This window comes from Armigeres subalbatus, chromosome 1 (assembly GCF_024139115.2).
Source record: "Armigeres subalbatus isolate Guangzhou_Male chromosome 1, GZ_Asu_2, whole genome shotgun sequence".
Taxonomy (NCBI): domain Eukaryota; kingdom Metazoa; phylum Arthropoda; class Insecta; order Diptera; family Culicidae; genus Armigeres; species Armigeres subalbatus.
In genome coordinates this window covers 163,743,458-163,756,192 of record NC_085139.1, presented here as the reverse complement: position 1 = coordinate 163,756,192, position 12,735 = coordinate 163,743,458, and the positions used below count along the sequence as shown (strand labels likewise).

At 39.4% G+C, this 12,735-nt stretch overlaps 1 protein-coding gene across 4 annotated transcripts in view; it reads right to left on the bottom strand.

Moving 5' to 3' along the window:
- The window catches only part of LOC134205469 (integrin alpha-PS1), a 191,741-nt gene that overhangs the window by 38,074 nt on the left and 140,932 nt on the right, over nt 1–12,735 (bottom strand). For all 4 annotated transcript variants that reach the window (XM_062680732.1, XM_062680735.1, XM_062680733.1 and 1 more), the window contains 7 exons: nt 9,857–9,960; nt 9,430–9,796; nt 9,166–9,370; nt 8,578–9,108; nt 7,674–8,134; nt 7,462–7,601; nt 7,148–7,389 (listed from right to left, as the gene is read on the bottom strand). In XM_062680732.1, the coding sequence (XP_062536716.1) occupies nt 7,148–7,389; nt 7,462–7,601; nt 7,674–8,134; nt 8,578–9,108; nt 9,166–9,370; nt 9,430–9,796; nt 9,857–9,960 (2,050 nt within the window). The remainder of the gene's footprint in view (nt 1–7,147; nt 7,390–7,461; nt 7,602–7,673; nt 8,135–8,577; nt 9,109–9,165; nt 9,371–9,429; nt 9,797–9,856; nt 9,961–12,735) is intronic.

Genomic DNA, 12,735 nt, shown 5'->3' with positions numbered 1-12,735 from the left:
CTTCCAAGGTTGGCTGATATTTCTCTTTTTGATAACATCTCGCCAATCCAATCAACAATGCATACATCGAAACCTCGTTTCAACATAGCATTTTTCATTGAACTGTGAGATGTTCCTTCAATGTCAAGGAACGCTGCAAGTGAGATTTCTTTTGCTTCAAAAGATCTTTCCAACTTTGTAACTAGCGTGTGAAGCGCTGTTACTGAAGATTCCCCCCCCTGATACGCGAACTGATTTCCGCTTAGAGGAGTTTTCGTTAAATAGGATGATTTTATATGCTCATTAGTTTTTCCATTATTTTTAATATGATGGACGATAAGCTAATTGGTCTGAAGGATTTTGGGGATGATTTATCCTTCTTATTAGCTTTTGGGATAAATGTGACACGCACTCCCCTCCATGCAGTCGGTATATAGCCTAATATTAAGCTTAATCGGAACATCTTAGTCATAATGGGTGCTAAGATTTCTTTTCCCTTCTGTAGTAGTACAGGAAAGATTCCATCCCTACCTGGCGCCTTGAAGGGTGCAAAAGAATCAATCGCCCATTCTACTTTCTGTTCAGTAAATATTTCACTGGCCAGAGTACTAGCATCGCTCCTAGTGCAATTCATCCCAGTGACCTTATTCGATTGCTGAATATCTCGCCTGGCTTCATTTACACTAGTTTGCGGTACAGATACATTCTGGTCTTCATGTAAATTGATGATAGAACACGGGTAGTGTTTTGGTATCATTACTTCTAATGTTTCATAAGTTGTCTTGGTAAAAGAACCATCATCTTTTTTAATAGTCCCAAAACCATTTGTGTGATCCTTAGCAAGGAATTTCTGCAGTCTGGTGTGTGGCAGTGAAATAGCACTAGCCGTTTACTATATAAGTAAATATTAAATGGCTTTGAAACCATCGAAGTAGGCCTGATACCAATAATCGAATAAACAATAATCGAAGCAGTCGTTGCACGTGGATGTCAGTCACACGTGCTGCACCATCGTAGGTAAAAGGTTTTCTTGGAGACTCCCGCTTGTATATTAACGGAACAAACTCCACATTTGGCGATCCTGCCAGATTAAAATCATTAAAATCATACATTTATTTAGAATCTGGTTTTAAACAAGCGGGAGTGCCCAAGGACAAATTGTATCGTGTACCATTATTCGTTTGTACTACGCGAGTGATAAAAAAAAGTGAAAGTTAAGTGCTCGAAAAAAAAGAAACACTATCATTATCTTTTGGAATTTCCCGTTATGAAGAAATAGGTATATTTCAGAATACATAAATGGTGAGTACATATATGTGAAAATATATACGTCAGAGCTTTACAATTGCCTTTAAGTTTGGTAATTGTGTCCTCTGCTGGCATTGACGTGCGAAGGGCGCTTGGAATGTTCATACGCTTGCCATGCTTTGCTTTTCGGTTCGATTAACTTGTGAACATACCCTTATTCACTTTGTGGTATTTTCAGACCCATATTTCGACTCGACATCACGACCGCTGAGTCAAAACTTTTCCTAAACAAAGATATCAGCAAATATCAGTGGAATACTAATGAAAATAAATACAGCCTAAAAAAATGGGGTTGCTAATTTTAGTTATGAGCGCGAGTGGTGCTCCCATAAAGTGCTCAGTGTCGCTATTTTTGAAATGAGCGCGAGTGGTGCTCGCATGAAGTGCTCAGTTTCGCTAGTTTTGTAATGAGCGCGAGTGGTGCTCGCAAAAAGTGCTCAGTGCAACACAGTGGTGCTATTTTTTCAAATGAGCGCGATTGGTGCTCGCATAAAGTGCTCAGTGCAACTAAGTGTTGCTATTTTTTTTAAATGAGCGCGAGTGGTGCTCGCATAAAGTGCTCAGTGTAACTCAGTTTTGCTATTTGTTTTAAATGAGCGCGAGTGTTGCTCGCATAAAGTGCTCAGTGTTGCTATTTTTGTAATGAGCGCGAGTGGTGCTCGCATAAAGTGCTCAGTTTCGCTAGTTTTGTAATGAGCGCGAGTGGTGCTCGCAAAAAGTGCTCAGTGCAACTCAGTGTTGCTATTTTTCAAATGAGCGCCAGTGGTGCTCGCATAAAGTGCTCAGTTTCGCTATTTTTGTAATGAGCGCAAGTGGTGCTCGCATAAAGTGCTCAGTTTCGCTAGTTTTGTAATGAGCGCGAGTGGTTCTCGCAAAAAAAGTGCTCATTGCAACTCAGTGTTGCTATTTTTTCAAATGAGCGCGAGTAGTGCTCGCATAAAGTGCTCAGTTTCGCTATTTTTGTAATGAGCGCGAGTGGTGCTCGCATAAAGTGCTCAGTTTCGCTAGTTTTGTAATGAGCGCGAGTGGTGCTCGCAAAAAGTGCTCAGTGCAACTCAGTGTTGCTATTTTTCAAATGAGCGCGAGTGGTGCTCGCATAAAGTGCTCAGTTTCGTTATTTTTGTAATGAGCGCGAGTGGTGCTCGCATAAAGTGCTCAGTGCAACTCAGTGTTGCTATTTTTGTAATGAGCGCGAGTGGTGCTCGCATAAAGTGCTCAGTTTCGCTAGTTTTGTAATGAGCGCGAGTGGTGCTAGCAAAAAAAGGCTCATTGCAACTCAGTGTTGCTATTTTTTCAAATGAGCGCGAGTAGTGCTCGCATAAAGTGCTCAGTTTCGCTATTTTTGTAATGAGCGCGAGTGGTGCTCGCATAAAGTGCTCAGTGCAACTCAGTATTGCTATTTTTGTAATGAGCGCGAGTGGTGCTCGCATAAAGTGCTCAGTGTAGCTATTTTTGTAATAAGCGCGAGTGGTGCTCGCATAAAATGCTCAATGCAACTCAGTTTTGATATTTTTTTTTAAATGAGCGCGAGTGGTGCTCGCAAAAAGTGCTCAGTAAAACTAAGTGTGGCTATTTTTTTAAATGAGCGCGAGTGGTGCTCGCATAAAGTGCTCAGTGTTGCTAGTTTTGTAATGAGCGCGAGTGGTGCTCGCATAATGCTCAGTGGAAAACATGTGAAAAGCAGCGATATATCTGAAAATATAATTGCAATATTTACAATATAAAACGACATGGAGTGTAGCAAAGCGTCTGAAATAAAATGACTTCGCATACTAATGTGATATCCAGCACCGCCGGGGAAGATTCTTAAGATGGTTCGAGACCCCCCCCCCTTTTTGAAAAGAGTGGCTTCCATACAAATGAACCAGAAATTTCTGCATAACTCGAGAACTAATCAAAGAATAAATCAATTTTAGACGAAACGAAGTTCATCGGGTCTGCTAGTTAATAATAAAAATGATTGGTCTCATAACAGTCAAATTCAGCTACCCAACAAACGACCTAAGCTGAAAAAAAGCTAGTTTTCAAGCAGAAGAAGACTAATTTTTGTTGAATAAGCGCCTTATCAGTTTCCAATGTTTATTGGGAAGCAACTAATAAGAAAATTAATCTTTGAATACAGCCATTTTCATAATATTTGGCAAGTGTAATAAAAAAAAAGAAAAAAAAAACGAAAAGTCCTGAGAAGGGGGGGAATGTGTGGCAGTGAAATAGCACTAGCCGTTTACTATATAAGTAAATATTAAATGGCTTTGAAACCATCGAAGTAGGCCTGATACCAATAATCGAATAAACAATAATCGAAGCAGTCGTTGCACGTGGATGTCAGTCACACGTGCTGCACCATCGTAGATAAAAGGTTTTCTTGGAGACTCCCGCTTGTATATTAACGGAACAAGCTCCACATCTGGCAGCAACTTGAGTACTTTCAATGTTTTCACAAGTGTGCCTCCAGTTTATCCTTTTAGATCTACGAATTACTCTATTGTAAGTAGTGAGGGATTCTCTGTATTGATCCCACTGTTGTGTGCGTTTAGCCCTGTTAAAGAGTTTCCGGGTTTTCTTTCGCATCTTCTGAAGATTGGTATTCCACCAAGGAACGTCTCTATCTGCAGAAAGTTTCTTAGCAGTACAGCTGACTTGAAAAGATTGCAGTATCAAGCAGGAAAGTTGCTTCGAACTTTCTTCAAGTCCGTGACAAGAGTTTAAAGAGGTGCTAACGTTTTCCGCCTCTATTATTAAATTTGAGTCATACAATTCCCGGTTAGTTTTCCTGGGATCTCTTTTGGTTTCTATGAGTTGATTTCCAGCCTCATATTCGAATAATATGTGCATGTGATCAGATAGAGATGTTTCATCTGATACATGCCAATTTTTGATTTTTTCCGAAAGTGTATGACTGCACAAGGTTAAATCAAGAACTTCTTGCCTGATGGCATTTGCGATGTAGTCCAACAGATGCTCATCTCTTTGGTTGATATCCGAACTAGCCCATATTGTGTGATGAGCGTTTGCGTCGCAACCAATAATGAAAGCTTTATTTTGCTTTCTGCAATAAGAAATAAAAGCGGTGACTTCTGGTGGAGGCACTCATCAGCATCAATGATCCGAATGATTTGACGGAAAGTTGTTTAATTAACTAACATTTGAATACACCAAGCATTTGTTAATAAAAAATATAATACAATAATTAAAATGAATAAATAAAAAATAAATAAATGAATAAATAAAAAAAAATTGCAATAAAATAAAAAAAAAAATAAATAAATAAATAAATAAATAATAGGACGTATATAAATATAATAAATAATTTTTAATCTACAAACAGGCGTCAATGCAAAATAAAATTGAAGAAAAATTGGATAATAAAATATTTTATTATGATGTATTTAAAGTTTGTAATTAAAACTGGCAAGAGGATTATTTTTATCATCATCCCCCGGTCTTTCATTATCGACGCTTTCTCTGCGGCACTGTTTTGCCGCCAGCAGTGTTGTGAGTTTTTTCGTCTCACTGTCTCGCTGTGTTCTATCACTCGCTTGTTAGAGCAGAACAATAAAACAGTCGTTGCTATACCTACCGTCATCACTCCATACGTTTGGATAGATGGGTTCAATTAGCAATAAATGATTTAGTATATCTGGGAATAGCACTTTAGTTTGATAATTAGATATGCAAACACACTTCACAACTATTCCAATTATTGCTCATATAAATAGATGAGCCAATAACTATCCATCACAGTGCACAACTTGCATGCAAGACGGACTGATTTTCTTTCCAACACTATCACTCGTTTCCTCCCTAATAAGTGCACTTCACCGGGAGTTTTAACTATACTTATTAGGATGAAATTTGCAGTTTTTCAACTGCTTGCACTGAGTACGCGATCATTGCCACTTAATCTACCGATTTGAAAACCACTCGCGAATTAAATAATTCGTTTTCGATAGTAATATTCGGTTGATTATTTTGCCAACACAATCACGTCATCAATAATCGGCAAAGTTGCCAGTTATTATCGTTCAAAGTTTGTAAGTTCAGTGCTTTTACAGGGTAGCGACTCATCTTCAAAATAAAAATTCCCTGTTTTTTCAGGTTTTTCTACGACCTCTCATAAGTGCCACGGGAGGTTTTGTAATTGTTAGTGTGGAAAGTTATTACAGTAGAAATCGTTTTGGTAGAACGTGAACAGTTGTTTTGATGTTGTGAAATCGCCGATTATGATTACTTAATTTGATATCTTTTTGGTCATTTTAACGGTTTAAATAACAAAACGTATAGGGGAAGTGCACGGCGATCCATTTTGGGCAAACGATCCAACTGGTTCTGGCTTCTCACCTCGCGCAGGATCTGTAACGCTTCCGAAATGTTGTTAGGGTACCGTCATACCGCTGTCATTAAGGCCGTCATTAAGGACTTCCTGAGCGGAAAGAGCGACCTTTCGGTCAACTCAAGACCGCCACAAAACTCATGCGGGTTAATCTAAATGCGGACACTACGCAAGCGACCTTCTAACCGCCGTTATAGGTAAAATCGAAAAACGCTCGTTACTCCAATATCGCGCAAATCTCGTCCTTAGTCAGCGAGATACCGTCTACCGTGCACTATCGGAAAAGTCGAGATATCATAAGCCTTCTTCTCATTGTCTACTCACTTCTGCAATGACGTATGTATAGGTACTCAGTTTGCACTCAGCCCCATCCGGGTTTGCAGAAATCGTTCTCAATAATTATCAAACAACGATAAAGAGAGACAAAAACCTCTTCGAATCTCTTCAAGCAATGATAATAAGTTTACTGCACTTGTATACAAGTGAAGCTACGATGAAACGCTTTGTTCACGCTTATTTTGTGTTGAAAATCATTTTTTTCCGCACAGCTGTGCAAAACAAGTTAAAATGCGTCATCTGCACCGGTGCCCCCCCAATTGATTTTTTAAAGGAATTCATCAAGGAGCATAGCCCCGAATCAGTTCATTATCGCAACAGTGAAAAAACGTCTCACGGTATGCTACATGTCGTGATTGTATATGTACAGCGATGATAAGTCAAATAGGATTTTTTTTCTTTTCGGTTTGGATTCAATCCTTGAGATTCAATGCTCTTTGAAAGAAATTCTGTTTATCTGCAACTTCTTCAAAAAGTCTGCTAAAGGGCTTCAAATGACTATCAGTATTACAAATAATTAAATGAAAAAACCTTATTCCTTGAATGTTTCAAACTCTACTAAGTGGGATATTTAGGTTAAAAAACCCATTCTGTTCAAATTTGCAATTGACTTTGTCAAACTCTGGAACTCTGTCAAACGATTTGGTCAAAGTTTGTTGTTGGATAAATTTGGCTTGAACTTCAAATTGTTTTTTTTTCGCATGTAATACGTTATAGAATTTTTAAAAAGTAAATCAAAATTGAAGAAAATGGATGGAAAGGCTATAGATAATATATTAACAAAAATAATCTTAACTTCCACGTGGCATTTATGCCAATTTCCGCTGGTAGTTTTCTCAAACTTTGAAGGGAAGGATTTCTGATTTAATGTTGCAAATTCTTTCAAATTACTTCAGAAAATCCTGTTGAGTTTCCACATTTCGGATTTTTGTTAATATTCTCACTATTGAAATACTTCCACCTGTTGTTAATGATAGAGTTTTTGTGTTCATTCCTACATCGTTTTAATAATGGAATAATCATATGAAGGTATGCAAATATGGTATGAATTATTGCTTTTCAGGTGTAAGGATCCAGAACGCTGGGGCCACAATCAAAGATGGAGAGAAGCAACTTTGTTTTGGCCTAGCGTCTTTGAAAATTATAAACCCGACATAATAAGGTCAGGATAAACTTATCATTCATACATACCCAGAAATGCTGATCTTGGCACGTTTGATAACGTTCACCGGCAGGGTCATGCTTTGCTTCGTCCCTTCCAGCAGTGCCGACGTTGTGTTGACAAACACTTGGAAGGACAGCTTCGAAACTCGATCGTCCACCAGCTGCGGATCGAATCGCAGCGAAAGTTTCGCCTCCGTGCTTCTTCGCATTGGATTACCGAGGGAACAGTCCACGAGCGTGGCATTGAACTGGGTACACGTGTACAGACTCTGAAAAAGACAAAAATGCGATTGTAAATACCGAATTCACTATCGCTTTCAATTAAACTCTGAAGAGGATACCTTTGTTCCGCTGTATGATATGCTGGGATCGTGTTTCACGAATAGATGAGTCTCATACGCTGAATCCGCCTGGTTGGAAACACTCACATTGAGCAGAATGCCACGATCGCGACCAAGCACCAAAGCGTATGAACTGTCAGCTATGCGAAATGTGAGATCGATTAGCAACGTTTCAGTAACAAATAAATGAGAAAAAACGATTGTTCACTTACTTTGCTGTTCCAACGAAAGCTTCGCCTTGACGTCGATCTTCGACTGGCAAATACCGTCGTGACCGCAGTCCTTCTGGAAGGTAGCTTCGAAAGTGCGATCCGCTTGGGTCTGGTCCAGGATGGGATCCAGCGATTCCAGGGCCGACGCCGGCAGTGTAGTGTCCACGATGGTGTAATTCAGCCGGAATCGGATCGGATTTTGAATGTCACGTGTATTGTCTTTGATGTAGACGACTTCCTCGCGACACTCTTGCCTTCCGTCGGTGATGACACTGATCTGTCGTCGGAGGGTGTTCGAGCGGGAGCGCGTATCCGGTCCGAAGTAGACGCGGGAAAACTTTTTCAAGTTGTTGTACGTTTCCGCTTCGATTGCGTAGATTAGGTGCAGTTGCTGTGATTGGCTGCCGGAGTGTCCGGATTCTTCGTACGGTTCTATCGAACAGCAGGCCTTGAAGGAGAAACTGAAATACGGATGAGATTTCGTTTAATGTGATCATATTATGAATTAAATAGATATAAAACAAAAACTTCTTCTTCTTCTTATTGGCATTACATCCCCACACTGGGACAGAGCCGCCTCGCAGCTTAGTGTTCATTAAGCACTTCCACAGTTATTAACTGCGAGGTTTCTAAGCCAGGTTACCATTTTTGCATTCATATATCATGAGGCTAACACGATGATACTTTTATGCCCAGGGAAGTCGAGACAATTTCCAATCAGAAAATTGCCTAGACTGGCACCGGGAATCGAACCCAGCCGCCCTCAGCATGGCCTTGCTTTGTAGCCGCGCGTCTTACCGCACGGCTAAGGAGGGTCCCAAAACAAAAACTAGGCAACACGAATTGTTACCATTCGCGAAAGCTAGGAAGCACTTTGAAATACCGAAGACAACAAACAACTTACCACGTGGAATTTGCCATTGGATCCGCTCGACATCCATGCTTCATCGGATCGATGTTCTGCAGCTCTTCAATCATAACTGATGTCTTGATGTTCGTAATGGGTCGCGCCAGCAGAGTAGTGACTGCCGCTGAATCGTAAGCACCGATGACCAAATCGGGATACGTATTATTATCCAGATCAATTCCTCCAGAAAGTGAGCTTCCAAATGTTTTCAACGCCGGAACATTGAGACCTAAGGAGCTGGATGTTATCACTTGAGATGGTTTCGTAGATAACCCTTTTGGACTTCCCAAGTAGATGTATACGACGCCATTGCCCTCATAGGGCGCTCCGATTGCAATATCTTCGCACCCATCTTTATTGATATCGCCCAAATTGGCTATTGCCATGCCAAATTGGGATTCAACTTTCCCAGTCAGTTTGGTGGTGTATTCATCCGAAAAATTGTTATTCATGTTTTGAAACACGTAGACAGCTCCACCCTCCGACTTCGAAAAATAAAATGGTGCCGCGACTAGAAGATCCGGTGCACTGAAACATTCACTTTTTAGTCCTATTATAGAGATATGTAAATCAACTTTTACTTACTGATCCCCATTTACATCCGCTGTAGCCATTTCGTATCCGAAGCTGGAACCAAATTGCTCCCCTCTCAGCTCTTTCTCCTTGACAATTGGGTTTTGTTTATTTCGATTCGAAAATATAATGACCTGACCATTTCCCCGTGATCGTGGGGCACCACCTGCATAGGACATGTAATCTCCAAAGTACTTCCCTCCGGTTACCGACATTCCTAAAAATAATCAACACTTAAACTCGAGAGCTCTTATAACACAAACCGCTTCAGCTTACCTAAATAGCTATAATTAGGGACCGGCGAATCCGCATTATCGTGCGCACCGTAATACTGCGTTTTGTCTCGTGACAAAAATTCTCCATCAACCTCAACGGCAAACACCGTTCCCTTCCAGATCATGACACCGGGAGTGCCTATCACGGCGGTGCCATCATCCAGGATCATGCCCGAAGTACCCGCCTGGCAGAAAGCGTACTGCTCGTGCTCCCGTTCGATGGACCGACCCAGGCATACTTCCACCTCGAACCCAAACGAGAAATCGTTATTCAGTACGTAGCACAGACCTTGACCCAGGTGCAGTCCATTCTCTCTGGCCTTTCCTCGGTCATGGACCTTCATGTAGCGATGGGCGCAGACAAAAACCTAGGATTGAGAGACACGTTAGCACCGTTTTCAAGCCCTGAAGATGACCCGGTCACCGACCTTATTTTCCTTTCCACCGGACTTGACTGTCACGCCCAGCCATTGGTTGGTCTTGAGTTCATCATTACCCGGAAGTGCGAGGCTATCATCGTCCTCATCGTCACCTTTTTCAGAAATGATTCAGTTAGTAGCTGGCTCGGAACAAAATTGTCATTCAAAATGCACGGCAAACCCGGGAGATATCAAACAAGGGGAAAGTGTAGTCAGGTGTGGGTTAGGATTCAAGGGATTTAGATATCATGTGTTAGCGCCATATCACAGACAACCAGACATAAGACTCGGATACAATGGGCATCATTTGTTTAATATTGACATGAATACAATTTAGCCAGCCTTTGAATATCCTAATATTTCATCGGCTGATGAACAATCAGCCCTAAGATATCGAATTCCTTTGTAATCTACTATTCTTTTAATATATCTGATTGTCTGTGATCTTTTGCATCTGCAGTGTTATCTCATTTCATTTGTGTTAGGACCGATCGGCTAGATGGTGTTGTTATATGACTCCTCGCATGATAAGGTTAATTGTGGAATGAGTAAACACGGCAGTGATGAGCCATCGTGGAAACAGAACGTCATTTTAATGCATCAGCAAGTTATTTCTCATGCGAATTATTGTATGATTCAAACTTAATATTTACAATCACGAGAATAAAAATATGGAAGTAAGCTTTTAAAGGTTGGAATGTAGCAGATATATAAAAAAGAACTCTTCGGATGGATTTGCTTTATTAAATTATCATCTGTTTTCAAGTTTTCATCGTCAAATATATTCGTTCGCTCGCTCACATATGTTGATGTACTACTAGCAAAGGTCACTGAATGCATTGTTTTTAGATTACAGTGGAACCTTTCATGAGCCGATATTTTATGACTTGATATCCATACCCATAAGAACAAACTATGCTGCACTAAAAATATTTTCTTCGAGTGACTGTAAATGCACTGTGAAACCACAACTACTAGAAAGGTTATAGACATATTATATTTTCAGCAAAATTAGTCTCAGATTATTTTTTTTGGAAATGTTATCGTTTTACAATTTCAGATTTTAGTAAAAATATTTTCGATATTTTTTGCATAAAAAATAACAAGAAAAACATCATTGTGGATTTGTTCGAAAGTTTTCTTTTATTTGCAAATTTACCAAAACTAGCAAACCTGAAATGATCGGAAAACAGCTTAGTTGCAGAATTGCTTGGGTTTGTTACAGCTTGTTTTTAATCGAGATCAAATTTCACCAAAGCTTCAGAGGGATTTCCCTTTGACAATACAGTTTGCCCACAAGTTCAGCTTCAAAATGCATTACTAAAATGGGTATTTCAAATGAATGTAAAGTTTAAATGAGTTTTTTCTTTTTAAAGCTGCATATCGATCTTGGCAAATGTTGGAATAAGCCAAACCAGCCAAAAACCAACAAGATTTAATTTTGTGTTCACTCGGCGTTGCCCGCGGTGGTATCGTTTATTGTTGTGGGTTAACGTCAGTTCAGTATTAATGCATGAGCGTATGCAATAATCTTTAGCAAACATCCGTTGGCATGGTGAATTTATCGGGGAATATTAGTACAATAGATTACTGAGTTATGCGGATGTTTATGCACTGGAACTGTTGTGGCTTGTAACAAAATGACAACTTTAGTGATCATTTTCGAAGGCTTCCACAGATCTAAAAAAAATATCCACAGTACAAATAGCACGTGATATCAAAGCATTCGCCGTTACAAATCACCACGTGGCGGTCAAATTTTCTAAATTATCAAAGTAGCTTTTTTGCCGCAGGTATGTTTTTCTTAGGCGACTGTTTGGCGCTTATTTCTGGTTGCGACGAAAAATAAGCGGATGAGTAGATTTTTTACTGCACGGTACAATACAAAATATAATAAAAAAAATCAATCTTCTTTTTTCTTTTTCTATATTTATATAAAATCTATCTAGGTATATAAAAATGAGTTGACATTTCCTTTGAGGCAATACAACTCAAGAACGGATGAACCGATTTGCAAGATTTCGTCACTAATCAATCCGCCTTAAGGTCAGCAGTGTTTGTATATATACTCAACAAGTTGGTAAATTTGACGGAAGAGGTTGAAAAATTGTCAAAATACAATATCATGGCGAAATGTAAAGAAATCCAATGCGATTGCACAAAAATGTATCTAGAGTGCGGCGCCGCAATCAACGCTACAAATGACGTTTTGACCGCAAAACTTAAAAACAAACCCGAGCAACGTAGGGTACGTTCTGCTAGAAATTTAATAAAAGGGACTTGCGAGGAAAGTTCTGGATGCATTTTCAGTTATTTCAGAGATACTAGCATTTTATTTTTTATCTACAAATTTTCTCAATTCAACCGGAATGGGCAAGGTTCTGTCAAATCACACCGAACATAAAAATACTGAATTCATCTACTGCCAAAAATATCTATATAAGATATATGTGTCGCCGTTATACATTTTTGCAATAGCTGCAATAATCGATATAGAACCACACATAAATTAAATAATTGCTAATTCGAGACCACACATAAAGTTTATTTAGATATATATTTTATTAGTAGTTCGCGTGGAGAATGGTTATGTGTGCGCTGATATACAACATAAGTTAAATCTATGGATTTTTGCCAATAAATATGTGTGGATTTTTAGTAGTGTCGGACAAGTTTACACGCAGCAGTTTCAATGAATCTCAAATTGTATCGAAGCTTCTCAAATCTGTAAAAGGGAATATTTTGAAAAGAATTCACCTAAAAAAATATGATTATATTTCGGTCTTCCATTTATGAACAAAGTCTCCCATCACAGTTAAGAAGGCGTTTGGCACGGTTTATCAGAACCCCGACTCTTTGTTCCAAATTATTACCATCATACTAACTGC